A 15,989-nucleotide genomic window follows, 5' to 3' on the forward strand; every position below is an offset into this window, starting at 1 on the left:
GGAGTTTTGTTCGCTGATGAATGAAATTTTCAAGCATGCAACTAGTGAGAGGCAAGGAAGTGGAATTATGGGTGTACAGAAAAACTTGCAGTGGGTACACATAGGAGTAGATCAGTATAGATTACTCTTTGCTAGGGAAAAAATAGGGGAGGGGAGATGGAGTCCAAGTACATTTAAAAAAATTTTTTTTATTTATTTATTTGACAGGTAGAGTTATAGACAGTGAGAGACAGAGACAGAGAGAAAGGTCTTCCTTCCATTGGTTCACTCCCCAAATGGCCGCTACAGCCAGCACTGTGCAGATCCGAAGCCAGGAGCCAGGTGCCCCTTTCTGGTCTCCCATGTGGGTGCAGGGCCCAAGCACTTGGGCTGTCTTCCACTGCCTTCCCTGGCCACAGCAGAGAGCTGGAGTGGAAGAGGAGCAACTGGAACTAGAACCCAGTGCCCATATGGGATGCCGGTGCCGCAGGCAGAGGATTAACCAAGTGAGCCACGGCATCGGCCCCCCAGTACATTTTTTTAATAGGATGAACTTCTAAGTATGTCTCACTAGTGGTGGAAATGGCCCCCTAAAGGGAAAGAAAACCAACAGAAAAGAGATAATTTGATCAAAATGCTTTAATCCATTTTTGCTACTATGATGGAATATTTCTGATGGAGTAATGAATTTTGTAATGAACAAAAATGTACTGGTTCATAGTACCACAGGCTGGGAAGTACAATGTTGTTGGGCTGGTATCTGGAAAGAACCTTTTGGCTGTCTTATCCCCTGGTGGGAGATCAAAGACAAGGCAAAAGAGTAAGAGAAGGTACTGGCAGACTCAAGCCATTCCAAGACAGGCACTAATCTATTCAGGAGATAGAGCCCTCATGGCTTAAACACCTGCCACATCTCAACACTGTTGCATTGCAGATAATGTTTCTATCATGTGCTTTTGTGCATATTCAAATGATAGCACAAGATAAGGCTTATCACATATTTGGCTAAATGTTCTGCTTTGGTTTACACAGCTCTAAAAACCTCATATAATTATTCAAATAAATAAATAATATGACAGAATGCTAAATAAAATTCCTGGCTTATAAAATGTATTTATTTTTTAAAATATTTATTTATTTATTTAAAATGTAGAGTTACAGAGAGGCAGAGGGAGGGAGGGAGGAAGGAGAGAGAGAGAGAGAGAGAGAGAGAGAGAGAGAGAGGTCTTGCATCCACTGGTTCACTCCCCAAATGCCTGCAACGGCTGGAGCTAGTCCAATCCAAAGCCAGGAGCCTGGAGCTTCTTCTGGGTCTCCCACATGGGTGCAGGGGCCCAAGGACTCCGGCCATCTCCCACTGCTTTCCCAGGCCATAGCAGAGAGCAGAATTGGAAGTGGAGCAGCCAGGACTTGAACCAGCACCTATATGGGATGCCAGCAGCACAGGTGGTAGCTTTACCCATAAAACCACAGTGCTGGCCCCTAGAATGCATTTAATAAATTGATTCTTAAAATGAATCCAGTAGTTGGCCAGTGCTGTGGCTCAATAGGCTAATCATCCGCATGCGGCGCCGGCACATGGGGTTCTAGTCCCGGTTGGGGTGCCGGTTCTGTCCCGGTTGCCCCTCTTCCAGGCCAGCCCTCTGCTGTGGCCCAGGAAGGCAGTGGAGGATGGCCCAAGTTCTTGGGCCCTGCACCCACATGGGAGACCAGGAGAAGCATCTGGCTCCTGGTTTCGGATCAGCACGGTACGCTGGCTGCAGCAGCCACTGGGGGGTGAACCAACGGAAAAGAAAGACCTTTCTCTCTGTCTCTCTCTCCCACTGTCCACTCTGCCTGTCAAAAAATAAATATATAAATAAATATGAATCCAGTAGTTAGCATAATGTGTGATACATATTAGATGTTCGACTAGTATTTGGATTAATTTAACTCTGGTCCATGATTTCATATTCATATTTATTTATTTATTTTTATTTGAAAGGCACAGAAAGAGAGATTTTCTTTCTGCCTCTTTACTCACCAAATACCCATAACAGACAGGGTTGGACAGGCTGAAGATAGGAATTCAATCCAAGTATCCCATATGGGTGGCTGGGATCCAAGTACTTGAGCCATCACCTGCTGCTTCCAGGAATCTGGAATTGGAAACGGACCTGGGACTGCCACCCGGGCACTTCGGAAAGTCATGTGGGTGCCCCAAGCAGCATCTTAACCACTGCAGCAATGCCCACCCCCGATACATGACTTTTTTAAGATTTAATTTATTTATTTGAAAGGCAGAATCACAGAGAGGAAGACACATACACACACACACACAGAGAGAGAGAGAGAGAGGGAGAGAAAGAGAAGAGGAGGAGGAAAAAGACTTCCATCTGCTAATTCGCTCCTCAAATAGACTCAGTGGCCAGGGTTGGGCCAGGCCAAAGGCAGGATACAGGAACTCCATCTGGGTCTCCTATGTGAGTGGCAGTAGCCCCAAGTACTTGGGCTATCTTCCACTGCTTCCCCCAGATGGAAAATGGAGCAGCTGGAACTTGAACCAGCGCTCTGATATGGGATGCTGGCATCCAAGCAGCAACTTAACCTACTGGGCCACAACAGCTAATTTTTCATCTTAGAGATAGTAATAAAGGAGTAAGATGCGTATTACTGTATACTGGGGTATAACACTCCTAGAATATTCACTGATAATGATGATGATGATGAACTAAGTTGTTTGCTAACATGTTGATATCTTATGCATACTGTTCACAGGGTACTATTTTTCTGCCAGGAAATAAAGTCCTTGAACATCCCTGCAATGAAGACCACCCAGGAAAATTCCTTTTTGAAGTAGTTCCAGGTAAGATGTTTTTCTGCTTTGATTAAATTATATCCATTCCACATTGGTAGAGGTGAAGACAAGTCAGATAGGTTTTATTCTTCTTGAGTCATGACTGAGAATGTTAATTTGAGGATGTAAGTATCAGATTGAGTGAGTACTTGCACAGGGAATCACTTAATCTTCTATACTGGTACAAATGAGTGCACATACACACAACCTTATGGCTACATGACTGATTGCCATCTGTTCACGTGACTCTCTAGTTGACCTAAAATCATGACGCAGTACTTAAAGGGACTATTGGAATAAATTTTGATGTTACAGTGATTCTGTGATATAAATTAGACGGGATGTTAAAGGTGCAATACTTTTCTCTGCTCATTCATTGACATATTTTCTCATAAAACTGAATTTAATTGAACTTTTGCTATAAAAATAAAACCAAAATGTCTTTCAATGACTGCCCAAGTATTAGAATTTTGTATTGTTCCCAAACACTTCCACATGTTTGGTTTGTAGAGTTGATTCTATCTCTGCCAAATCATCAGATCTTACAGTTAAATTTCTACAGCATGTGTTCTGTTTTCCGCAGGCGTCTGCACCCATAACTTTTAGTGTACCTGACCTTCACTTAAGTCTTTGACTAACCCAGCAACAGTCTCTCCAAGGCCGTTATCCATTCTTTGATCAGTTCTGCAGCCTTTTCCTATCCACTGATATAACAAAACGGGAGTTAAGAATGTGGTTTTCCTAGTATTGGTTCTGGCCGAGTCACTTTAATGTGATAGTGATATTGATTTAACCACAGAATAGGGTGATTGTGAATTGATTTGGGTGAAAAATAAGTGATCTGTATCAATAATGCTGACACCAGAGTAGTCAATAAAACATATTTCTCCAGGTTTATAAGTGCTGGGAATATAAAACGTGAAAGCACATTTGTTCCCCTCAGTGAAAGCAGCTGTAGCACTGAGTTCATCCGGCTCATGATGGAATCCATGACTAAATGTTAATTAATGCAGCTGAAGTGCAGAAAGGTTAGTCAGATGCGTTGTGTTATTTGTTTCCCCCTAGGGAGAACATATTGTAAGAAACCTGAATCTTGTTTGCCCTATTAAAATCCTTTTATTCTTACTTCTTAGTAGAATACCCATATGGAACCAGATTCCAGATGTTGCAAAGTCTTTGAAGTATCAATAGAGGAAATTTCTTTCCCTATTTATTCTCAAGCATTAGTGCCTGATGGCTTTTAAACCATCGTGATGTTAAACCCATGCCTTTGACTTTTTATCTCCTGTAAAGCTAGAGGTCCACGTTCCCATTCAGTCTGCTAGCAGCATAGGGGTTTCAACTTTTGGTGAACAAATTCTGATGTAATATAGATGAGTATTCTCAAGACTGTGTCTTCAAGCCCAGGAAGTCATAGATAAAACTTCCCCCCTAACATTATCAAGCTATGGGATGTATTTCACAGGTGTACATATATAATAATGGCTTTTGATAAACAAAGCTGACTGTGATAAATGGAATCTGAAGGTTTTTTTTTTTTTCAAGCAAGAATTTTGAGGAAATTCACACTTGTTGCTATGCTTATGAAAGTAAATATAGTATGGCTACATCTTATTTGAAAAGATGCTTCCTGAATTATTAATACAATGTGTAGTAGCTTCTAAGTTGGGTTTTATAATCTGAGTCATCATATGGAGTGTGAAGAGAATTGTGCCATAGGCTTCTTTGAAGAGAGCTCAAAACACATGGCTCCATTGAGAATCCAGAGTCTATGTCATTAATCTAGGTCACTAAGGTTTTATTGGCTTGACTATGACTTCAGGATGGCATTTCCAGGCAAAAGCTCCTATGCTTGTTTAAGAATGTGGGGATCTGTATCACAAAATCATGATTATTTAGGGATTTCATGATACTTGGTTTATCTTTGCAAATGGGAATGGCAAGATAACATTTTTCCAATTTCTCCAATTGTGCGATGGTCTAACATGGAAATCTGGGATGTTATACCAGAGTGGTTTCATTGGTCAGAACTTCTAAGAGGCAGAAATGGTCAATGTCTTGTACAGGTAGGCTCTGCAGGCCTACCTGGTGGCAGCTCATAATATACTCATTCTAGCTGGGCTTTCCCCATGGAATTCTCTCAATTGCCACTTCTGAAAGTCTATCCTAACATGATGCTTCTAGATTCACCATGCTTCTGTCTTTATGGTAAGCAACTGAAGTCTGACTACTACAGGTATATCAGTGAGTAGGAGAGGATTAGATTATTTAATACCTTCTACGATACTGATTTCCAAACTGACAAATGGAAGCTCTTTGCACTTTGCATAAGTATAAAGTTCATTCATACACTCACCATGTTTTTTAATTTAATCATATATCTATATGTCCAGGTAGGAATATTTGTTTTGTTTCTTATTTAGTCTGAAATGTCCTACGATATGAAGGGGGGAAATGTGAGCAAATAAAAAAAGATCAAAATTTGTAACAGGATTGAAGGATCAGGTCTTTGTATATTATCAATTTACATTTTTGTATATTATATTTCTATACAGGTTTTAGACTTTTGTAAAAACCTACCTAAAATTTTAAAAAATAATATAGGGTTAATTACTTATGGATTCATTATCCCATGAAATGAATTATCTCTCTCTAAAAATGCCATGATTTATTGCATTTTACTCTAAGTTTTTCCAATTTCCCTACTTGATATTCAAAACGATGTCAGCCAAATTGGCAAATTTGAAGGCTTTGCTGTTGGACATGCCAAATTTTAGACTGAAGTGAACTTTTACAGCCAAGTGCTAAGCTTGTGGGAGATGTGGTTGGGAAAGGAATGTTGGCAGATCTGTAATGTATAGTCCTTGAAGAAAGAAAATGCAGTCTTTCTCTTTGCTTCTCAGAATGTGTCCTGGTTGAGTTTTAATTGTGACGTTTAAAAAATAAACACTAATTAATGGAACGATAATACTTTAACATCCTTAGGAGATAAAAAGAAAATGATTCAGAGATACGTAGAGACAAGCAAAACATGGCAAAGGGCTCTGCTTGTATGCAACTCCATATAGTTAAGAGCCACATCTTTCTTGCTCATTACTGTAACCATAACACCGAAGTCCATGGAACACAAGGTACTGAACAAATATTGATTGAAGTGTATGTATTTGCAAAGTTCATGGAGGAATCTCAGCCAGATGAACCTTGTCATGAACCTCTACTTCATACCATATAGGATGCTTCTTTCCCCCGGTGCAGCCGAGACTTCTCTGTGGCTCCGATGGCTAGAGAGGAGCAAAACTCCTCTCATGTTCCTTTTCCTTCCTCTCTGATGGTGACACCCAGAGAAGGTTGGGAGGCGGTTGAAATCTTCTTACATGGGTCCTTTTGCTGATTGGCCATTATGGTCCTCTCCCAGCGTAGACTGCTTCATGGGTGTATTTGTGGATTTTTCAGTATCTGGAGGTAGAAACCCATTCTACAGGGTAGGACCCTCCTATCTTGAAAAACACTTCTAAGTGGCACTTCTTTTCTAGTCTTCCCCTTATTGTAGTCAGGGGCAGGGTTCCTTCTCTGAATTTCAGGGGCTTCCTGCAGGGAAGTGGCTAAGCGTTGTCTCCACTGGCCTTTTCAGTTCAGAATGTGGCATTTTAGCACTTTTTTCTTCAGGTTCGGGCCTCAGCCTCAATTCCAGGATCATGGGGAGGAACTGCTGTATTCGTGACTCTAGAATCTTCAGTCAGATTCGCAGCAAACACACACTGATGGAGTTACCTTGGAATACCTATTTGGGAGTGCTCACTGAGACACTTCATCTGTAAGGGAGTGAGGAAGCCTCGCTGGGGCAGGAGAAGGAGAAGCTGGCCTACAATCCAGCCAAAGCACATATATATTATATACTTCTGAAATGAGCTAGTCAGAGTGAGTGTTTGGCGTAGCGGTTAAGATGCCTGCATCCCCCATATTGGAGTGCCTGGGTTCAAGTCTCAGCTCTGACTCCCATTTCCAAATTCCCGCTAATGCTCATTCTGGAAAACAGCTCAAGTTGTTGGGATCCTGCTACTCATGTGGGAGACCTGGTTTGTGTTTCTGGCTCCCCGCTTTGACCTGCTGTAGCGTTTGCCTTTGTAGGCATTGGGGAGTAGGCGGGTAGATGGGCTCTCTCTCTCTCCATCTCCCTCTCAAATAAGTGGTTTTCTTTTAGAAAATGAGCTAGTGGAATATTAGAGGCTGAAGCATGTTTTATGAAATATGAATACATGAAGTTAGTTTTTTTTAACTGACATGGATATACTGGTATCTCTTCTCAGTTCATCTATTAAGGCTAAGAGCTTTGCCACTTGAGGTGAGAGTAGACATTTGCATTTACTTGCAAGTATTTAATGCATCTAATCCCATCAGAAAGTGGACAGTGGGTAAAGATGCCCACTTACAGATCTTTTGAAAGTGTATTCTAGGGCCACAACTACATCAACAGGAAAAAGTAGGGAGAAGAGACAGCCAGCCCACAGTGATCTTACTGAAAGATGCATAACTATAGCGGAGGAGGATTCTGCCTGTGGAATGTTTTTCCCATAGAAAACTAGTACACTCAGGGGTCCAGTTCTCTTCATTAGGAAACAAACATTGCTCAAATGGTTCTCAGCTTCTTCACAAATGCCCTCCTTACACTGGCCAAGCTTTCACTCACTGTCTAGCCACCAACATACACACCTGATATTAATCATATGCTGGGAAGCAGTCCACCAAGCAAGCAAAGACTCATTATAGGTTTTAAGGGCAATTGTCAGTATTCCAGATCCTCAAAGCCCCAGCTCGGCCCAGTGCCCAAAATCAGTAATAACTGTGGCTGGAGGCCTGCGTATCCTCTTTCTTCCCCAGGGAGAGGCAAGTGGCGAATGCAGAAGAAAAGGGGCCGAAGGAAGGAGTAGCCATGGAAACAGGAAAAAAAGAGAGAGGGAATTTTTGAAGGGTAATCTATAGTGATTTGGAGCTGCCTGGTAACAAAATTTGTCCCTTAAAAATGTACAAGGTGTCGCTTACCCCTTTCTTAGCCAGAACCATGCTAATTATTTCCAACATCTTCAGACTGTTTCATGTTACTTGTGTAAATTTCAATGAAAAGTTTTTTCCATCCTAATTATTTCCCAGAAGGACTTCGTAGGAGCCAAGTCAGAAGTGAAAGGACATGGCTGCTTGGACAATCTAATGAGTGAATCTTTTTTGTAAGAGCAAAATGCATATTTTGGTACAGGCATTTGGCCTAACAGTTAAGACAGCCACTTGGGATGCTTGCATCCCATAGCCAAGTGCCTGGGTTCGAGTTCCAGCTCCATTCCCTATTCCAGCGTCCTGCTAATGCACACCCTGGGGGCAGCAGGTGATGGCTCAAGCACTTGGATTCTGCCACCCATATGGGAGACTCAGATTGAGTGCGCAGCTTCTGGCTTAGGCCTGACCCAGCTCAGACTGTTGTGGGTATGTGGGGAGTGAACCAGTGGATGGAAGAGCTCTATCTAGCTGTCTCCCCCTCTTTCTGTCTCTCTGCCATTTAAATAAATTAAGCACATAAATATTTTTTTTTTACTTTTTTTTTTTTTTTTTTTTTTTTTTTTGACAGGCAGAGTGGACAGTGAGAGAGAGAGACAGAGAGAAAGGTCTTCCTTTGCCGTTGGTTCACCCTCCAATGGCCGCCGCGGTTGGCGCGCTGCGGCCGGCGCACCGCGCTGATCCGATGGCAGGAGCCAGGTGCTTCTCCTGGTCTCCCATGGGGTGCAGGACCCAAGCACTTGGGCCATCCTCCACTGCACTCCCTGGCCACAGCAGAGAGCTGGCCTGGAAGAGGGGCAACCGGGACAGGATCGGTGCCCCGACCGGGACTAGAACCCGGTGTGCCGGCGCCGCAAGGCAGAGGATTAGCCTAGTGAGCCACGGCGCCAGCCGCACATAAATATTTTAAATGCATTTATCTTCCAAAATTGCACACAACTTTTGAGGGTCAAGGGTCCCTCAAAACACAGTTAAGACCAGTAGCTTAAGTTTGGGACCAGAAACTGTATTCACCTCTCTCTCACTATCTCTGTCTTTATATTTAGCTAATTATATTCCTGCGTATCCATTTACTTTCTGTAGGTGCGTGCATAATTAGGACAAGTTTTCTCTATTATTTGCTATTACCTGGTATACTAATCAGTTTTATTTTTATCTCTGATTCAGTTGTTCTTTCTCCTGATTCTATGACTGAGTAACTAACAGAATTATTTCATGCATTTATAAAGGACGTTTTCCTGGATAGAACATTTCATGGGTCTGGAGGCTATAAAATTTTTAATTTACCAAAACTTGAACTTCTTTCTATGGGCAGCACAGCTGTGTTATGTAACAGGCCAACTGAGAAATACACAGTCCTGACAGATAGTCATGGGTGTCTCTGGGAAAGAATCCTTGGCCAATCTGAGTTTTTGAGATAATTATGTAACATCAGAAATGAAAATTTACCATCACTGCCTGTACTTGCTACTCCTCCCAGATTGTACAAGTAATGACTTTGGGTCCACTAACTTACTGGCATCTATTTTATATGGAAATGTAGGGATATTTTAATACTATTTTACCATAAAAACTTGATCCTTATTTTTTTGAACATTAAATATGCTGCTAAGGCATTTTCTATTACAACACTCCCTCTATCTGAACTTTTTTCCCCTTTTGTGTTAGGACTGTAAGTTAAAGTCCACGCAATTTTATTTGTTATCCTCAAGCATTTGGTACAATCTCTTTTTTTGTCTGCCTAGGTCTGTAGGCAGCCCTGATGGAGTCTTGTGTTTTTGTTTTTGCTCAGTTTTAATGTGTGCAAATCATTTAGAGAATGTGAGTAGGAGTTGTTTAGGGTATGAAAACCTAATTCTATACATACAAGTAGTTCTGAACATGAGTTAAATAAATGCATCCACGAAGATCAGAATGTTTTAGCTACTGTGTATTCTTTTCTTCTAAAACAAAGTTTGGGATTTTTATTTCAAAATTATCCTCCTCCTCAAAATATCTTATGTACTTGAAAGAGGTTATTAATATGGTATAAAGAGCATTTTGTAAATTTTTGTCATTCTTTGACATTCTGGCTGACATCATTTGAACTAATAGGCATTTGGGACATGTCTGAATCAATAGAAAGTGTGATTTTATGATCAGCCAATGAGAAGTGTCTGCAGGAGGAATGTTTTCTTATAGGGTCTGTGCACATGTTGACCCATTCACCATCACTACATACTTGGTTCGCGGTCAGCAAATGAAAGACAAAAGTCATATTTTATGCTCTTCAGGTTATAAGATCTGTGTTATATCTGTTCAATTCAACCATGGTGAGTACATGGGTATAGCTGTGTTCCAATTAAGCTTTGTCTGTGGACAATGAAAAGTGAATTTTATATACTTTTCGTGCAGCAAGAAATATTCTTATGATTTTTATCCAACTACTTAAAATATTAAAAATAGGCAGCAGGCCAGGTTTAGCCCATGGGCCATACCCTGTGCTAGATTAAAAAAAAAAAAAAAAGAAATGGGGCCAGCACTGTGGCATAGTGGGTAAAGCCACCACCTGTAGTGCCAGTATCCCATATGGGCTCCAGTTTGAGTCCTAGCTATTCCACTTCTGATCCAGCTCTCTGCTATGGCCTGAGAAAGCAGTGGAAGATGGCCCAAGTCCTTGGGCCCCTGCACCTGTATGAGAGACCTGGAAGAAGCTCCAAGCTCCTGGCTTCAGATCAGTGCAGCTCTGACCATTGCAGTCAATTGGACATTGACCATCCTCCACTGCTTTCCCAGGCCATAGCAGAGAGCTGGATCTGAAGTGGAGCAGCCAGGTCTTGAACCAGTGCCCATATGGGATGCCGGCACTGCAGGTGGCAACTTTACCTGCTAAGCCACAGCACCAGCCCCTCTCCTTCTCTCTCTGTGTAACTCTGCTTTCAAATAAATAAGTACATCTTTTTAAAAAACTAAAAAAGAAGCACAAGCCTACAAAAAGAAGGCTGGAGATACTAATGGAGCCACTAATCCCTATAGTGTGAGCAGAGCCAGAATTAGAACCCTGGGACAGTGTGTCTCCCCAGGCTATGGCATCATTGACAGCCTCAAAATCATGATTCAGAAATTATTTGGCAACACTTTAATTTAGAAGCTCCAACTCTAAATTATGTCTTTTTAGTTTCACCACCTAAAAAGTGTTAGTGACCAAACTGAAATTCTCCCTTGTAAGCACTGACTTAGTTCATTGAGACCTCTAGATTCTAATGAGAACTGAAATCATCTGTGTGGCTTTTTAAATAGTGAATACCAATGATAGAAGATTGGGTGTAACTAGCTTGTAAAACCTTCCCATACTTTGGTCAGCCAGGGAAGCTCTTCCTAAATACTCTGAGGGAAGCAGCCCTTGTAAACTCAAATAAGCTTGATGCATTTTGTATGCACACCTGCATTCTAAAGCTCCAAGTGTCTCACAGAAAAATGTTATTACTTTGTTAACAGGTAAAACAAGTGAAATTTGTTTTTTAAAGATTTTTTCATTGGAAACTCAGAGTTAGAGGAAGAGAGAGAGAGAGAGATCTTCCATCTGCTGGTTTACTCTCCAAGATGGCCGTTAACAGCCAGGGCTGGGCCAGGCCAAAGCCAGTAACCAGGTATGTCATGTGGGTGCCAGGGGTCCAAGCACTTGGACGGTCTTCCACTGCTTTCCCAGGCCACTAGCAGGGAACTAGATTGAAGCAGAGCAGTGGATCCATGAACCAGCATCCCAGATGGTAGCTTTACCCACTACACCAGAACCCCAACCCCAGACCAAATAAAATTTACTAACATCTTGGGGACATTGTTGTGGCATATTGGGGAAAGTCTCCACCAGTGATGCTGGCTGCCCATTTGGGTGCTGCTTCATGTCTCTGCTGTTCCACTTCTGATTTAGCTCCCTGACAATGACCTGAGAAAAGTAGCAGAAGATGGCCCAAATGCTTGGGCTCCTGCACCCACATGGGAGACCTAGAAGAAGCTCCTGGCTTTGGAGCAACCCAACGAATGGAAGACCTCTCTCTCCCTTTTGCTCTCTTTCTCTCCTTCCCTCCCTCCTTCTCGCTGTCTGTAACTATACCTCTCAAATTAGTAATAAATAAAATATTTTTAACAAAAGTCACAACATGCTACAACCTTCCTAAACCTGTAAGAATATGGCCAGATTTATAATCGGGGTAAGGTTACAAGTTTAAGAGTCAGTATGCTCTACATTTCATGTCTCTCACCACAGTAGTCATTCACATTTCTTGCATTGCACTGTTTCTGTCCCATTAAATTGGAAGCTAAGAAGAGAGACAATCTCTATGATGTCATGGAGTGTACGCCCAATGCTTGTTTGTTGAATTAATGAATGAACTACACCTATCTATGGAATGATTGTGATGGATTGATCAGTCAAAATTAGAAGAGTCTTCCAACTCTGGATTGTTAATTGCATAGCTCTTGTTCCCAGTGCCTTAGGAGACCGGAGCCTGGAGACTCTTTGCTCTTTAGAAAGTAATCTGCACTGCCTCATCTTTCAGTCCTTCTGTAAAACTAAAACCAACACTGCCATTTATTACTTTGATGACAGAGCTAATTATTAACAAGTTATTTGTCAGAACAAATGTCATTTCCCTCCTCACTGTTCCTTGTGGCTGGCTTTTAATGATACCTTTTGAGGCTATTTGTGTTTACCTGCCTCTATTATCCAATAATGGAAAAAGGACTTTGCAATCAAATCAAGCTGAGAAAATAGACAAGAAAATTATTAAATGAGTGTCGGCTGTTGTTACTATGAGCAGAGTTTCTCCAGGCAGTTCATTTTCTGTGTTCAGACATGTTTGAGCTAGATCTTAACAAAGGCTTGGCTCTTGCTTTTTTCCTTCCTCCCTTTCTCTCTCTCTCTCTTTTGTTCTTTCCTTTTTTCTTTTCTTTCTGCCTTCCTGCCTCCTCTCTTCTCTTCACTTTTCCTCTCCTCTCGCCCTTTCTCTTTCTCAATAGAGAACTGAGATGAAGTGATCTCAAAAGCTTCAAAACATTAAATGCCAGTGGCCATCGACGGCCCAACAATGCCTGGCTGGGGCTCTTAGACTTCTTGGCTTTTAAATGAACATTATCATCCTACTCTCGGGAATTTACCCAAACCAAAAGAAACAATTATATGAAAGAGATATCTGTACCCCATGTACATTGCAGCACAATTCACAATGGCTAAGATATGGAATCAACTGAGATGTTCATCAACTGATGACTGGATAAAAAAATTATGGTATACATACACTATAGAATACTATTCAGCTGTAAAACAACAAAAAAAAAAAAAAAGAAGAAAAAAAAAAAACCCAAAATCTTACCTTTTGCAGTAAGACAGTCACAACTGGAAACCATTATAGTTAATGAAATAAGCCAATCCCAAAAAGGCATATATCATGTGTTTTCCCTGATCTGATGCAACTAATAGAATATCTGAAATGTAATGTATTGGAGCAAAATAAATATTTGGAGAATAGATGATTGCTTACAGCCCTTGTCTCTTCCATTGGGGAACATTCTTTTGTTTAGTTTTATTTTGTTTTGTTTTCCTTTTCTTCATAACATTTGCTGAACTCCTTTACTTAGGATAGGATTAACTATATGATCGCTAGGTAAACTGATAATAGATCACTGTAAAAATTAAGAATGGGAATCTGAGGGTTGGGGGAGGGTTTGAATGTGGGCAGGAGGAAGGGGAAGCCCCGTTTTGTTCCTAAAATGCATATATGAAGTATATGAAACTTGTATAACTTAAAAAAATAAATTTTGAAAAAATAAAATGATTATTTGCATTTTCCTATTAGTCTGTAGGTTCATGTGGCCCTGTGACCCTGTCTTTATTTCTAATGTTGCCCTCTTAAAAACTATCGTTCCTCACAGCCCCCCATCACACCAGCCCTAGAAAAGCCTGTAGGGTGGTTCATGAAAAGTCCTGAGAGGTGCTGGATCCCCCGTGAATGCCACCACCACCAGCACCACCACCACCTCTAACCCCGCTGAAATCCCTACACCCTAAGTAAGAAAACTGGTAACTTAAAGCCAGCTAGGATTTATAAATCCCCAATTATGTTTCAGATACTTTGCCGAGCACTCTGCTTGATAGAAAACTTTATTTTAGGCAGGTGAGAGTAGGGAAGTAGAAACTGTCCTGTTTTACAGGGACCTGGGAGGAGCAGCACCTAAGGGAAGAACTGTAGGACTTGATGGTGGAAAGCAAAGCCTTCAAGGCCAACTAGAGGGCAGTGTAGCAGAGGGAAGAAGGAGGTTTGTGACTTCTCCATCTGAGAGGACCAGGATCAAGCCCCAACTCTGCCACTGAGTCGTTTGCTTAGTTTCCCGAAACCATGATTTCCTTTCATAAAGCAAGAATACCTCCTGGATTAGGTTGTGATTAAAATGGAAGGAGATGAGGATAAGAGGTGCACGCAGCAGTCTGCCTTGCCAAGAATTAGGCTGACTGAAGCATAGCAACTTTGGGGAGCAATTGGCTGTGTAGTGCTGTATATAAGTGCTTCCTGGAGACTGAGTTGTCTTACATAGGATTATAAATGAGGCAGAGGCTTAGAGAACAAAAGGTCAATGTCACTGATGTCATCAAGGTAGTCTTCCCCGAGGCAGTGAGTCTGCAGCTGAGATTTAGAGAAACTACAGGAGTTTGATGAGTTAGCCATGAGGTTAAGGATGTTAGGCTGAAAACATATTGGCAAAGGCACAGAGAATGTTCTGAGACCAGAAAGGGATGTTACACAGGCCCCTTGTGCTGGAAAGGGAGGGTGTAGGAGAGAACGATGTGCCAAGGACCTGTGGTGCGACTCTTGTGAACATCCTGCCGATTCAGGGTGTCTGGAGCAGATGGACATTTGGCCCCTCTTTTCCAGGTCCAGCTTGAGGAAGCCCTGACTTATAGGGAAGTTAGCAGCCATTCAGATACCAGGCTGCTATCAAACACGCCATCACACCGCGAACATGAAATTCATAGCTCAGTGCTCATCAGATGCTTGTGTTTCACACACAGGAGTAATGCATTTAAAATTCTGTGTCACATTCTAATGTCATCAGCCAGCCACACGTCCAGTCATCCTCCACCACTTTGATGGGCACTCACTAGGCTATTACTGAGATGTAGCATTGACTCAGGGCTTCTCTGGTCCCACGCCAGCTTTTCCCATGAACTTGATCCACGCTATTTTTAAAATAACACTTGTGACAAGAAAGGGGAGTCAGTAGGAAGAGTGTTTTGACTATTTATTCATTTCCTCGGGCTGCGTTAACAAAATACCAGATACGGGATGACTAAAACAACAGAAATTTGTATTCTCAGAATTCTGGAGGCTGGAAGCCCAAGATGGAGCAACTTGTAGGCAGGGTTCATGCCTTCTGAGGCCTTTCTCCTTGGCTTGTATGGCCACCTTCTCCCTATGTCTCCTCTCTATGTCTTTCTGTGTGCTAATTCCTTCTTCCTATAAGGCAGAAGTTTCACTGGACTAGGAGCCAATGCTAATGGTCTCAATTCAATTTAATAACCACTTTAAAGACCCTATGTCTAAATGGGTTATCGTCTAGGTGCTGGGGTTAGGACTTCAATATATGTGCTTTGGGGAAACACAACATGCCAGTCTATAATAGAATAAAACAGCAGATGACACCTGACTGCTCTTTGGGGGCTTCTATTTATTAGGGGGCAAACTCTTCCTTGTTTTCTTTTTTTTTAAGATTTATTTATGTATTTGAAGCTCAGTTACACACAGAGAAAAGGAGAGGCAGAGAGAGAGAGAGCGAGATCTTCCATCCGATGGTTCACTCCCTAGTTGGCTGCAATGGCCAGAGCTACGCCAATCCGAAGCCAGGAGTCAGGTGCTTCCTCCTCATCTCCCATGCAGGTGCAGAGCCCAAGCACTTGAACCATCCTCCACTGCCTTCCCGAGCCACAGCAGAGAGCTGGATTGGAGGTGGAGCAGCTGGAACCTGAACCAGTGCCCATATGGGATGCCGGTACTGCAGACAGCGGCTTAACCTGCTATGCCACAGCGCCGGCACCTCTCGTGTTTTTTTATGACTGCTAGAGCACCATCTTGCTCCTCAGGGAAAGAAGCAAATT

At 42.0% G+C, this 15,989-nt stretch overlaps 1 protein-coding gene across 1 annotated transcript in view; it reads left to right on the forward strand.

Annotated features, from left to right (window-relative positions):
* ARHGAP24 (Rho GTPase activating protein 24) overlaps positions 1-15,989 on the forward strand; it is a 526,629-nt gene that overhangs the window by 230,637 nt on the left and 280,003 nt on the right. The window contains exon 3 of the mRNA XM_062198532.1: positions 2,737-2,824. Within this exon, the coding sequence (XP_062054516.1) occupies positions 2,737-2,824 (88 nt within the window). The remainder of the gene's footprint in view (positions 1-2,736; positions 2,825-15,989) is intronic.

The sequence above is a fragment of the Lepus europaeus genome, chromosome 8, assembly GCF_033115175.1.
Source record: "Lepus europaeus isolate LE1 chromosome 8, mLepTim1.pri, whole genome shotgun sequence".
Lineage (NCBI taxonomy): Eukaryota > Metazoa > Chordata > Mammalia > Lagomorpha > Leporidae > Lepus > Lepus europaeus.